The 14161-nt window shown below is 33.5% G+C and overlaps 2 protein-coding genes across 2 annotated transcripts; one reads left to right on the top strand and one right to left on the bottom strand.

The window, feature by feature from the left end:
- Window positions 1-916: 916 nt before the first annotated feature.
- Window positions 917-4100, bottom strand: LOC122611140 (actin-7). The gene is made up of 5 exons (XM_043784114.1): window positions 3976-4100; window positions 3002-3076; window positions 2521-2914; window positions 1823-2436; window positions 917-1256 (listed from the first exon to the last, which is right to left on the bottom strand). The coding sequence occupies exons 2-5, from the start codon at window positions 3059-3061 to the stop codon at window positions 1191-1193; spliced, it is 1134 nt and encodes a 377-aa protein (XP_043640049.1). The 5' UTR covers window positions 3062-3076; window positions 3976-4100; the 3' UTR covers window positions 917-1190.
- Window positions 4101-5358: 1258 nt separating this feature from the next.
- Window positions 5359-13910, top strand: LOC122610397. The gene is made up of 16 exons (XM_043783389.1): window positions 5359-5379; window positions 6000-6018; window positions 6269-6413; window positions 7545-7754; window positions 7912-8091; window positions 8268-8403; window positions 8809-9143; window positions 9321-9450; window positions 10545-10667; window positions 10775-10819; window positions 11118-11197; window positions 11387-11483; window positions 11562-11651; window positions 11976-12029; window positions 12932-12997; window positions 13384-13910. The coding sequence occupies exons 1-16, from the start codon at window positions 5359-5361 to the stop codon at window positions 13534-13536; spliced, it is 1884 nt and encodes a 627-aa protein (XP_043639324.1). The 3' UTR covers window positions 13537-13910.
- Window positions 13911-14161: the final 251 nt, after the last annotated feature.

Here is a 14161-nt window from a genome sequence, read left to right as displayed (position 1 = left end):
GGAGGCTACCAAAACCAAGAGTAATACTAGAAATCAATGATGTAACACCATGGGCATAGAAGAAAAGATTAGTGATGGTTAGGGCCCTATTTCATTTATAGCTAACACATATGAAGTGACATACATAAAATGGATCAACAAGAACTCACATATATGAAATGTTGATTTAGAAGTGTTTGGCCGTCTTATACAACCAATATTTTTCATAAAAAATAAAGTAATTCATTTTTGGAATAAAATTAAGAGGAATGGTGTGTTTCAGTGTAGACAACTCTCGCTCCGCTTTGACCGATTAACCATAACTTCTTTGACTTGATTTACCATAACCTGTTCTGCTAAATTAGACCCGCTTAATAATTAAATCAACATTTAAAACCCATCAACTCCGTTCAAAAATAAGCAAGTACACCCAGCCAGCCCCAATACTGTTTCATCTCTCTCAAGTTTAAAAGCCACCGTTGTTGATGACTGATAGGTTGGTCAGGACTGGCACCCTTCTTTTTATGGGTCATAGCCACTACTCCATATACCACACTCAGATGTTGGGACCTCTAAAGGTAGGCGCTCCAATACAATTGATATGAATTTTCCGATCCAAAAGGGAACGGGGAAAGTCCAACCTAATTAATAGCAATTCAAGACTAAGAATGAATGATAAATCAACTAGATCAAGATTTACGAGAAAGGATAATCCAAGTCAAGCTAATCCAATAACCTATTAATAGAAGACCTGGGCACAAACAACTATTATCGCTAAGTAAAACTGTGACAAAACACATATGCTGCACGCATACCTACTAACAACTCAAATGTGACATGCACATGGCGTCTTAATTAACACATCATACATAATTACATTTATTAAAACTATATTTCTTAGTGTAGAAGCAAACATAAATTTAAAATAATGATACAATGACCACAATTCAAAATTAACTTTATGATAGAAAAAATCACAAATCAATCTCAAAACTACAAACATTACCAGCCAGCGGAAATGGACACGCAATGTCAAAGTTATACAACACAACCAGATGACACATATATATCCATGTCCACCAGTCTTACTTCACATTAAACATAACAAGAAAAAAGATTTTCAAAAAAATATAGAACAAAAACAAAACCATACACGAAAACATACTAGATAGAAAAGTCCACCATCAAAACCAACAAAAATACGTACATACTTAGAAGCATTTCCTGTGGACAATAGATGGACCAGACTCGTCGTATTCCCCCTTCGAAATCCACATCTGATTCACGCAAAAGCAAAGCAAGTTAGAGTTCATCAGTTGAGATAGGAGTTGGGTATTGTAAAACAAGTATTAAAGTAAAACAATTAAGACAAGATCTTGACCCTTAGATCATGGTTAAATTGATGCATGAAGATTCACGAAGCAATTGATGCATGATAATTTTTTTGATGCACGGTGAATTTCAATGAAGAGAAACCTATTGTTTTATTTGTTTTACTTTAATACTTGTTTTATTTTACCTAAAACCAGTTGAGGTAAATATGGCAATTTCAAACAATTTACTTATAAATGAAAACCCAAATATGCATAAAGCAAATTCACTATCATATGTCTCAGACAAATTTTAGAAAAAGATTAAACATTTTGATGAAAAAATGTAGCCTGTATCAGCCTGGCATGTTTCAATCAACTATCTACTACCTATATCAAATTATCAACCATAAATTGCAGAACTTTCAAATTGCTTCCTTAGGAAATCCATCAGAATCTTTGCCGTAATCCCTGTGAACCCCACCCACCAACTTTGACACATCTGAAATGAAGAATAAGGAGGTATAGTTTACCTGTTGGAAGGTACTCAGAGATGCAAGGATTGATCCTCCGATCCAGACGCTGTATTTCCTCTCGGGAGGTGCAACCACCTTGATCTTCATGCTACTGGGGGCAAGAGCAGTGATTTCCTTGCTCATACGATCAGCAATACCAGGGAACATAGTTGAACCACCACTGAGCACAATGTTGCCATAAAGATCCTTCCTGATATCAACATCACACTTCATTATCGAGTTGTATGTGGTCTCATGAATACCAGCAGCTTCCATCCCAATAAGAGATGGCTGGAATAGAACTTCTGGGCAACGGAATCTCTCAGCTCCAATTGTGATAACTTGTCCATCAGGCAATTCATAATTCTTTTCAACAGATGAGCTACTTTTTGCAGTTTCAAGTTCTTGCTCATAGTCTAGTGCCACGTATGCAAGCTTTTCTTTCATATCACGGACAATTTCCCGTTCAGCAGTGGTGGTAAACATGTAACCTCTTTCAGTCAGGATCTTCATCAAAGAATCTGTAAGGTCACGCCCGGCAAGATCAAGACGCAGAATTGCATGAGGAAGCGCGTAACCTTCATAAATTGGAACTGTGTGTGACACACCATCTCCGGAGTCCAGCACAATACCTACAAAAAAGACAAGTATGATATTAAAAACATATCCAATCCCATGTTCATTCCCGGAAATTAAAAGAGCGGCGATGAACTAACCCGTTGTACGTCCACTTGCATACAACGACAGCACGGCCTGGATGGCAACATACATGGCAGGAACATTGAAGGTCTCAAACATGATTTGAGTCATTTTCTCTCTGTTTGCCTTGGGATTAAGCGGTGCCTCAGTAAGAAGCACAGGGTGCTCTTCAGGAGCAACACGAAGCTCATTATAGAAAGTGTGATGCCAAATCTTTTCCATATCGTCCCAGTTGCTAACAATACCATGCTCAATAGGATATTTCAAGGTCAAGATACCTCTTTTGGACTGGGCTTCATCACCTACATAAGCATCCTTCTGTCCCATACCGACCATAACACCAGTGTGACGCGGCCTGCCAACAATGCTAGGAAACACAGCCCTTGGAGCATCATCGCCAGCAAACCCCGCCTGTAATATTACTATTCTTGTTATTATAATCAGATAAAACATAACGACAGAATAAAAAGTCTTAAATTTCTAAAGAATTATACTGACCTTCACCATTCCGGTTCCATTGTCACAAACAAGTGGCTGAATATCTTCAGAATCGGCCATTATTTATTTATAAAACTGTCACACAAACATCAATCAGATATACTATCATTTACTAATTGCATGTATCGTACTTAAACCGCTTTTACCATTTCTATAAACTTTCAAATATTGTTATATTCTATATTAGGTGATACTTTTGCATATGTGACATTCACATAGGTTGCCACATATAAAAATACTTATCCATATCAACAAACATAACAAACACAAAATAGCAACAATAAAAGGTAGATACTTGCAATGCTTCTATCGCATGTAAACAACTTTCAGATATTACTTTTTTTTAAGGCAACTTTTATCTAACATCCAACAAATCTTAACGCCCCGGAAAACCAATAGCGAAAGGCGCCCCATATCCCCGTAAAAGCTAAAAGAAAACCCGTCGCCCAAAGTCCCATTGTCGTAAAGACCCACGACCTATTAGTTGATGGATCACCTCGCATACCGCCCGGCCAAAGCCAAAACTTTCAAATATTATCATTGTAAGTATCGGATGGCACTACTTTTATGTGACAAATATAAGGTTTTTTTTTTTTATTGATGTCGTTTAAATATTGTGTCACTGCAACATAAAAATAAGCAACATTTAAGCTTAAAGGTGGATACATGCATTCAAAAAATTATTATAATCTGAATATTTTACAACTAAATAATTGACTTAAAAATAAAACATGAAATATAAACAGATCTCCTATAAAATGAAAAGCAAGCAGAGTAACCAAATATAGATAGATACAAACAGATCATTCAACTTATGAAATATAAATAAATAAAAATATATATATCGACAGATCTAAATGAAATAGAAGTAAGCTGGGATACAGATCCATGGATAAGAAACATAAGTATAGATGGATGTATAGTAACAGTAGTAATAAAATAAAATAAAATAAAAAAGAAGAAAAGAAGCTTACTTAAAACCCTAATAAAAGAAGAAGTAGGTAGGTGTTGGTGGTGGTGAAATGGAATGAGACAGATATACAAAAAGACGGTGTTTCGTTTGTATATATGTATATTTGGAATTTGGATTGGATTTGATTTTGAATGAATAGGAAAAAGAAAAGAAAACAAAGAGTGGTGTGAGTAGGAATGATTTCGGACCACGAGACTATAGAGACGAGATTTATGAAAGGGAAAATGATTTTAATCCTTTGGTCATTTCCATTTATTCTATTATTTAAAGTGATAATCGATCTAACTTTATGTTTTAAATTTTATTTTGTTCGATTAATAAAAATACATATTCATTTATGAGGGGTTTTAAAATAGTTTTTTTATGTTTACAATTTACTATTTTATTGATTATAAAATAGTTTGATTAGATGAAATAATTGATTTTCTTTTTGCACGATGATGAAATAATTGTTAGTTTAAATTTTTATATATAAAGTTAGATTTTTTTTTTGCCTCTGTTTGAATTTTTTAGTAATGTTTTTGTTTGTGTATATAAATTTATATAGTTTTCTTTAATTCATTTTATTAACTATTGTTAAACTATAATAAAAATAAGATATTGTAACGGTTATCAAGAGTAAAGTGTTATAAATTTTTTTTTCTCTTACTTACCAATAACACGTTATGATTTAACCGTAAATATTTTTGTTACGTTATATATAACTCACATAAATGGATTGAGTTTTGAATGTAATTTTCATCGACTATCACTTTTAATAATGGAATAAATGAAAATGACGAAAACTGGAAATATATATATATTAATTCCTCATGTCAAAGATAATAGTCTATATCTGTTTTATAAGGGTTGGTTACTATAAAAAAAAAGTATTAATGTAAAACAAATATAATAAGATCTGTGGATCATGATCATAAAATTAATTCATGAAAATTCACAAAGTACAAGTATACATATTGATAAATGACGAGTCCTTGCATTGTGATTTTTAGTGAAATAACATCTATTTAATTTATTTTAATACTGGTTTTATTTTAACAATAATCCCGTTTTTATAAAGGATTTGATAAAATACGGCTAGACACAAATAAAAAAAAATTTAATTAGAAAAAATATAGTATTAAAGAAAATTCCCATTATGAAAAGAAATATTGATATCTTATTTAGTGTTTTTAAAAAAGAATTTTTTTTATATGTTGGTTTTTAAGATACAATTAACAAATCCTTTAAAATATATATATGGAGGAAATATTGATAAATACTATCTAGAGGTACATCTATTTGTATGAGATAAATTTGGCTTTCCAATTCAAAAACTAGATTTTGATTCATTGTGAAATCTTTGTACCAATTCGATGGTTTTTGTTTCCATATGAATTAAGCAATGGTAAAGTTAGATCATATGGTTAGTCTTTTATATTTGTAAGTATGAGGTTGTGGGGTTTATTTCTGGGCGTTTCTTATTTTATTGTTTTTCTCTCTAAATTGAATGTAGAAATATGCAGATTTGACATAATTCATATACAATAACGTGCAATATAAAGCTAATTTGACGTGAAAATGTAATGTTACATGACCACTTTCTAATAGACAACTATATAGATATAAAGAAAGAAACATTTGTTTATATTTATTTTTATAATTTGTACATGTATGTGTATATATTACTAATGAGAAATGATTTGTACCACTTGGTTGTATCTATGTTGGGTACAACTATGTGAATTTTTTTAATAAAAGTTACAAATTAAACTTTTACGTTTAGTAAACATACATAATTCTTCCTTTCGCTCTTCATTCAAAATGGCTTTTACAGTACCTAATTATGTATAATATACATTAGTTTTTTATTGTCTACTAAATTATGTTTACGGCTAGTCATTAAAAGGAAAATTAGCAAAATTGACTAAATTTTGCCATTATATGATTATTTTGTAAGTAGTTACATTATTTGGACTTGGCATTTTTTTTTAAACACTAAGCCCCACGTTGATAACAAAGGAAGGAAGTGGGAGGTGTTAGTAGTACTTGACTATTTTCAAAGGTAGGAAAGAAGGCCACGGCAAATGTTTGTTATTCTTAAAATTCTAATATTATTCTTATCTATCTACTAGTTGTAGTTGGTTTTATGTCCAACGGTTTGAATTGCCTGTTGGAAATTGCCGGGAGAATGTATCTCTCGTGGCAACTGCCCACCTTTAAACCTCTTTCACCATCATCATCATCATTATTTATAAAACCATACAATAATTCTGTTTATTCTTCTTCTTCTTCTTTTTTCTGTTGTCGGGCAGAAAAGGTTGATTCAACAAATGGTAATGGTGGAGTTCATGTGCCAAGACAGAAGTACATCGCCATATCGAAATCCGAACTCTTAGATGCCATTATTTTAATGTTTGACTCACCAAAACTGAAAGATGAGTTTCAGTTAATGTCATCGTAAGCTTTTTATTTTTCCTTTTTTTTTTTAATTTTTTTTTTCCGGCTCGCCCTAGGCCCATAAATCTCGGCACTGACTGTACTTTGAAACAAATGTTGCCAAAAGTGTAATAGGACCCAACTTTTAATACCCTTAAAATGCAATCGAGAGTACAATGTCTCAAATGTGAGAAAAGAATGTTGTTATATTAGGGGAATTTAGCTTGTTTAATGATGAAACGATAAAAAAAAAATCCGGAAAAGATTTAATGATCGTATCGGAACAAAATTAATAGAACAAAACGCAGTGGCGGACCCAGGGGATGGGTAGCACAAATTTTTTATTGCTGGCCTTGTATCGACGTGAAATAACGATACCGACTAAATTGTTAACTTTTTTTAGGATTTTTGGCTATTTTTAATGATTGTTAAGAGTTTTTAGCACTTTGGTAGTTTCCATATATCATTTAATTGCACAAGTACGTCTTTATGAGTTTTATTATTACGATAATCTTTTGAAAGTTTTCAAATAGTTACATTGACGGGTATCCCGTATTTGTTTTACCCGTAGCACCAATAAATAATACATTGTTTTCCAAAAAAAATTACACTACATGGATCTAGCGGACCCGTAGCCCGGGCTACCCCTAGGTTATATGTAGGTCCGCCTATGACAAAACGATGTAAAATGATGTAAGTAGAAGATATGTGTAAGCATGTCGCTGTATTATATAATTGTAATCTACCTTTTACACAATGTAACACATTTTTGTGCAATTGTATGTTTGATATTTTAGTGTAATTGGGTTAATTTGTTGACCAATTTTAGTCATAACAAGACATCATATATGTATGGTGGTGCGGAGTGCACACTTATTTGAATTTATTATGAACTTAGGGCCGAAGCCTCTAAAGGACGGGGTTCCATGGGCAGCACCCTGGGAGCGGGGTCCAAGGGGCAGAGCCCTTGGCTGGGGTCGAGCTGCCAGGTTTATCTAGTCTTCTGAGTTCCAACTACACTTGCAAAATGAAATGTCTTTGAATAGTTATTCATAATCTTGATTCTGTTGCAACTACACTTTTAAAACTAGTCTATCTAAGTTCCAGGATTTGTAAAATGAAATATCTTTGAATAGTTATCTTAAATTTCAGGTGTCTAGACTCTATTTTACATGCTGAACATAAAAGCATTCTAGAGGAAATGCGAGCTGATTATGACTTTACGCATTCTGCAAATCAAAATACGACCACTCATGAGGATGGTGGCTCGGAAGGAAACTCGATTCCCAATGGAAAGGATTCAGTCATTGACTTGTCAGATATTTTGGGATTATCAACTAAAAATCCTCTACCAGCATACAGGTTTGTCAATGTTATGATAATGGTTTATTTAGTTTTTTTAGATATACTTTCACTTACGATATATATTCAGTAGTATTCATTCAAGACTCAACCTTATAATGATTTAAAGGATAATATGATTTATTTTAGTTTCACTCATTGAAAGTTTTTCATGTAGAGTTCCAGTTGACACACGTTTCCAGCGTGCTTTTATTCAACTACTTTACAATGCACAATTTGAGGAACTATCAGCTGCTGATTTGAAGTTGACATCAGCATTAAATACTGATTATCTACTCACTCTCCCAGTTTACGTTGATTGGAAGAAAGCAGCAGAGTCTAAAGCAATAATTTTCAGGTGGAAATTTTGATTTTATTTTGAATGCCTATGAATTTTATTAAAACAGTGCTTATGCATTTTTGCTTCATCATTTAGTTTTTTGTGATTAAACGTAACTTGATTTCAGGTATACTTTGTGAATAATTCATTGCAGGTCTCTGTTGACTCTTATGTACTGACCTTTCATCATACAGGAGGGGATATGCAACCGAGAGGCAAAAGGGTCTATTAATAGTTGAAAAACTGGATTACGTGCAGTCCAAGATTCTGCAAGCACTTTTTTACAGTATCTCTGAGCCATTAGGGAAAATCGTCATGTGGATTATTCAGGTAATTGCTTATTGTCAAGTTATTGAAAATCGGTAGTTCTTATTTACAACATCATTTATCATCTTTTACTTGACATCTTTCTAAGATTTATTAAGATTAAGTTCATTATCAAAATACCATATTTGAAGTTAGAATTATCGAGTTATTGTAATCTTTACCTATGTGCTGCCTACCTTTTTTCTATCAAAATAGCTATCTTTGAACTGGCATTATAAATTCTAGTCATGTGTTAATGCTTAAATCTCCACAAGTCAACTTAAATTATTAAAACACATCTTATTAGTAGATTTTATTGAAGTAACATTTTTAGATATTATATACGGAGGAACTAAGATGCAAGCTAATATTTTGGTTGTGATCAAATGTCGCCTACGTTAAACATTTTGACCTGTACTCGTGTCATAGGCATTTGAAAGGAGTATTGAAGGACAAGATGCCGAGGTATGGATGAACAAGACGAAGCTTTGGTTCAAAGAAGTCCGGCGGTTTAGGAAATCAAACTTGTTTGATGAATCTATGCCTGATAACACATTAGGGGTCGATCAGTTATCAGATAAGGATCTTCCTATATGGCTTGCTGCACAGAAGGCTGTAGCTCGTTATGAAGGAACTTTGTCATCAAATGGACCTCGTGGCAGGCTCTTTAGGAAATTGTTGACATGGACAGGACTCGTACCCTCCATGCCAGAAAAGTTGTTCAACCATGATTCTGATATCTCTGCATCCGAAGCTTATTTGAGGTTTGTATTCAACTCATTCTGCTTATCTTTGAACACAGTTTCACTTAAACCATCACTTCAGTTTTCAATTTTCTTGGTTTCTTTGGGTATAATGATGAAATGTACTTTGGCCTTGTATTAAAAACTTGGAATAAGCTGTTAAGTTAATCAAGTCAGTAATATTTAATGATTGTGCAGGCCTATTTTCTTGTCAAGGATATCACTTAGTGACATTTGGGAGCCTGCTTCCAGAAAATTTTGTGAGAATAATCCTTGGAAGATGTTGAAGAATGCATTTTCAATTTTTCTGTCACGAACAGTCCTTCAGGTATTAGACGAACTACAATTTTCTGGTTACATTATAAAGCTTGTTCGGCATGTGATGATCAACAAACACATTGCTCTATGACCTCATTATACACATGAGCAATGCTAGAGTAACAAACAAACTTTTACTAACAAAGTTTACAAACATAGGTGGCATCCATAACCACCAATGGAGTTATTTTTCTTTGCTCTTTATTCACTCTCTCTCCTTCTTTCATTGGTCCACATATGTTTGTAAACCTTGTTAGTAAAGATTTGTTTGTCAATTAAGCATTTCTCTATACACATATATAGTAGTTGTACTAAAGTCGTAACATTACCTGTTATCTGAGGTTTTTTACGTTTTATCATTTTCCTCCAAAATGTATGTATATATATACATATATATATATATATACATATAGGGGGACAATCAAATAAGAACAGTTTTAAAATAAGAACGGTGAGAACACCTTAAAAACATCATTTTGATGCATTAAAAGTCTATAAAACTGACATAGTGCATAACTAATTATCATTATTTAAGCGTTTAACAACACATTGATTCATCAAAATTGAAAAAATCAAGTTTTTTGTTGGATGCATCATTTTGATGAATATGCATCCAAGATGGATGCACAAAACAAAAAACATGATTATTTTGATTTTGAAGGATGAATTTGTTGTTAAACACTTAAATAAAGATAATTAGTTATGCACTCTGTTAGTTTTATGGACTTTTAATGCATCAAAATGATGTTTTTAAGGTGTTCTCACCGTTCTTATTTTAAGAGTGTTCTCACCGGAGTGTTACCCCATATACATACATATATATATATAAAGGGGGAATTTTCACATCTCCATTCTCTCCCTCCTAAACCTGTTAGAAATGCATGTTTGATATATACTTTCATCATCAGAAGTGTTAAAATATAGACGTTAACTATGCATTCCATGACTATATATGTTCTAAACTTGCTTATTGTTTTATGTATTTGTTGCCATTTTGATTACTGACGTTAGGCATGTTTTATGAAAACCTTATCTTAATATTTTTTTATGCTTAAGCATCATCTATTACCATCAACTTGACAAGAGACACTTTGCTTCTCATAGGAGCCGGCATTTCAAGAATTGATTTTGCTTTATACGAAAGAAATTGAGGATAAAGAGAGCATAGACCAATCTCCCATGTTGCAGTTGAAGATATATGAGCGGATACCTATCCCTGATTTGCCGGTGAACCTTTATCACCATTTTCTGCTTATTCCTATTCAGCTACTCATTGTTAAATTGTGAAGTTTAGGCAGCAAATTGAGTATAACAATGTCTTTCCCATTTTGTAGGTTATTTTTCCTCACAAGAAACTGTCTTTTCGCATTTTGGACACGGTAAATACAAGCTATAAACTATATAATGTGTATGTGTGTGTCTATATACTCTGTATTTGAGTGTGTTTTTGTATGTATGTCTTTCCTTTTCATTTTTGTTTTTTTTGTTTAACTTAATGTGTAGCAGCCGTGCTTCGTGTGTAGTCAAATTGCATTCCTTAAATTTTTCTAAAGCAAGTTAGAAAAACTTCCATTATCCTTCTCATGGAAAAACTTATGTTTCTGTCATTGTGTTTTCTGATTTTAAAGTATAATCACATATATAGATGTATGAATTGTTCTGTTTACATGTTTGAAGGTACGGTTAGATGGTGCCACGATCTTGGGGCTATTAGCCTACTTCATAAACTACAAATTTGAGAACATATTGTCTTCCCCGTAAGTATGCCACTACTTTTGACATATTTCTCTTGTAGAAAGGGTTCTTCAGAAAGTCACTCATGACAACAACTTGTTTAGGTTTTAATCTGTCATTATGTGGCTTTATTTTAGCAATCAGATCATTCTGAACCATCTGTTTTGCTTACTTCTTCACATGTGGATAATTGTATTATTTGATTAATGCAGATCAGCTGTACTTCTAGATGTGATTGCAGCAAGTGCTCTTGTAATATCTTTCTCTCGTATAATTTTGGGATACAAACAAACGTGGGATCGGTATGAAGTAAGTCGAGGAAATGCTTACAACTCAATATTAAGGATCTTAAATTTCTTTCTCTCATTTTTCGGAGGATTTCTGTAGTTATTGGTCAACAGGACTCTTTATGAGAAGACTTTGGCCAGTGGTTTTGGATCTGTTCACTTTCTTTTGGATGCTTCTGAACAGCAGCAGGTGAGGACACATGACTTCATATTAACAAAGAGTTGCCCTAGTCTTTGATCATATTCATTTATGTATTTGTTTTCTTAAAGTTCTTAGCTTAAAAGAATACATGCAATTATATCTTTTCCAATGGTGTTATGTTTAATCACTAGGCTATATATGCAAGGTAAAGTTGTTTATGATCGGAAGGTAGAATTGGTTAATAGAGTTGGATATGAATGACATTATTTTAGTAGAAAAGCAGTGAATATAATATTACTCAGTTATTTTGAGGATCAAACAACCATTTTTTCCTTCAGAGTCTGACTCCTTCCCTTTAAACCTTATATGCAGTACAAGGAAGCCATTTTAGCTTATGCCATTTTGCTAAAAGCTGGGAGTATGCAGGTTGCTTTTTATGCATATATAATTCTATTCTATGTGGATGTCATATTGCTTTAGTTGTAATTGTGTCACTTGAATAACCTTCTGGAACTTAATAGAATAACTTTGGCTTGACTCTCGGTTGAAGTAATCAATTTCGACCCATTTACTACTTTGTTTTTTGTTTGAACGAGTTAGTAATTAGTAGTTAGTAGTTAGCATTCGAGACACCACAATGACATCCAATTGGGCAGTATGCGGAGCTCGAACCACGCATGCCTGGGATGACACCCAGGACTCTCGAAAACCCCCCCAAATAATCCACTTCTACAAATGTAGGAAGTGAGATTCGAACCCTGGTGGATTTCCCCAAGGTCTAAGACCTTACCAATGGGCCACCAACCCATTGGCTAATTGTTGGGTCCATTTGAGTTGTTTTACATTTCAAGGTTCAATCAAAAGGGTTAGAAACACGGGAACGGCTCAAATGGGTTGACAAGGTCATATGACTTCCAAAAGGTCTAATTTTTGACAACCTCAACCAGCCACGTCAAATTACCCCAAGCCTATTACGTAAGGTATATCAAGATCACCTACTAGACCACTTAGATAGTGGTCAAACTAGCTAACTCATATTCACCAAGGAATATTCCCCACCCCAAGGTGAACTAGTAATCAGGCATCCTGATGGTTTCAGGTTGGAACCTCCCAACATAAACATCTTAGGGGTGGCCAAGGAAAGGGTTCATAAAAGGTCATGGTGGCCATGTACCGATTGATCTATGATCAATTGCTAACGCCATATGTATGTTGTATTTGGTATCTTAGATTGTAAACAATAGGACTATGTGACATTTCAGGAATCTGTACTCGTACAATTTAGAAGACATACAACGGGATTTGAAATGTAACTAAATTTTTTGCAGGCCACTTTTGCAGACAGTGCTCAAGACCAGTGTGAAAGATTTATGTATGATGTGTTCAGAAAGAAGGTAACGACTAATGAGACCAGTGTAAATATTTGTACAATCATATTACCTGTGTTGGTTTCAAATATTCAAAAAAAAGCATGAAATCTTTGCTGAATTTCTGCATTGGAGGCACATCGAGTTGACTTTTGTAGTTTTTACAGGGTGACAATATGGGGAATTAATGGGTCAAATTGGGCTGGATGGTTTTGGGTCCTATGCTGGCATTCTTGTAAATTTTCATATACACTCTACTTTTAAGCCCTTTAAGCTCAAATCAACCCATTTTCAGATAAACAGGTCCACATTGTGACCCCTTGTTCTCTTACTTGGATATATGGCTGTTGTTATGTTAGATAAAGTATTTTCTGGAACTGTGGTATCTTCTTTCTGATGTATATATTTTACAGGTTGAAATGCCAATTGATAAAGCTGTTAATACTTTGATGAGGTTGGATCTTGTTATCGAAAAAGAAGTTGGTGAAAGAGTTGGACTACTACCAGTTCCATGTTCCGAGGCCTACACAATCCTTAAACAACGTTGGAACAGTTTTGTAAATTAAGATAGCTCCTAGTTAGGTTATACACAAGTAATACAAGGTCAGCATTGGCCAAATGAGTTATTTCAAGCATCGTCCAAGATGGTTCAAAGACCTTTGAATGCATTAAAGAGACGGGAATCGGACTAATATTCATAACGACAAGGTAATGAAGAAAAAGCACACAGCTTAAGGTAGTTAAAATTTTTGATAGTTTTACTTATTAGAATTCATGATTCCGTGTCGTGTATAGTTTCTCTTGTCATGCAATATGTAAGTTAATTGCTGATTATGCTCAATTGCTCATTATACAATGAATATAAAAAGGTATGCAATTCTCATGTAAAGATTATTCTAATATAATGGCAAATTCAATAGCATTTTTTGTTGTTGCATAACAGAAGATCTGCTTTTACATTTTGCAGTCTTGCAAACATTCTTTGTTTCGACGTAGTTTAAGCAAATCAGGACTACTGAACCCAAATGATCATATCTATAATCTAATCTGGATTGATTCTCTATGAGCACTGTCTCTGTCAAAGACTTCCATAATGTACTGCCTGTAATGAATAAGTTGGGTACTTGGGTTGTTATTGCAGCAATGCTTTAGTGGCACAAATGATACCTGTCAACTTACGGATTAAGAATA

Source organism: Erigeron canadensis, chromosome 8, assembly GCF_010389155.1.
Source record: "Erigeron canadensis isolate Cc75 chromosome 8, C_canadensis_v1, whole genome shotgun sequence".
Taxonomy (NCBI): domain Eukaryota; kingdom Viridiplantae; phylum Streptophyta; class Magnoliopsida; order Asterales; family Asteraceae; genus Erigeron; species Erigeron canadensis.
The sequence above is the reverse complement of the archived record's forward strand: the minus strand, read 5'-3'. Positions and strand labels throughout refer to the sequence as shown.

Excerpts from the sequence above, each read along its gene's own strand:
- LOC122611140 (XM_043784114.1), bottom strand. The coding sequence starts at position 3,061 with ATGGCCGATTCTGAAGATATTCAGCCACTTGTTTGTGACAATGGAACC. Across the intron at positions 2,915-3,001 it reads ATGGAACCGGAATGGTGAAG|GCGGGGTTTGCTGGCGATGA; the intron begins GTCAGTATAATT and ends GTAATATTACAG. Across the intron at positions 2,437-2,520 it reads TGCAAGTGGACGTACAACGG|GTATTGTGCTGGACTCCGGA; the intron begins GTTAGTTCATCG and ends TCTTTTTTGTAG.
- LOC122610397 (XM_043783389.1), top strand. The coding sequence starts at position 5,359 with ATGGTAAAGTTAGATCATATG. Across the intron at positions 6,414-7,544 it reads GAGTTTCAGTTAATGTCATC|GTGTCTAGACTCTATTTTAC; the intron begins GTAAGCTTTTTA and ends CTTAAATTTCAG. Across the intron at positions 12,998-13,383 it reads ATGATGTGTTCAGAAAGAAG|GTTGAAATGCCAATTGATAA; the intron begins GTAACGACTAAT and ends TATATTTTACAG.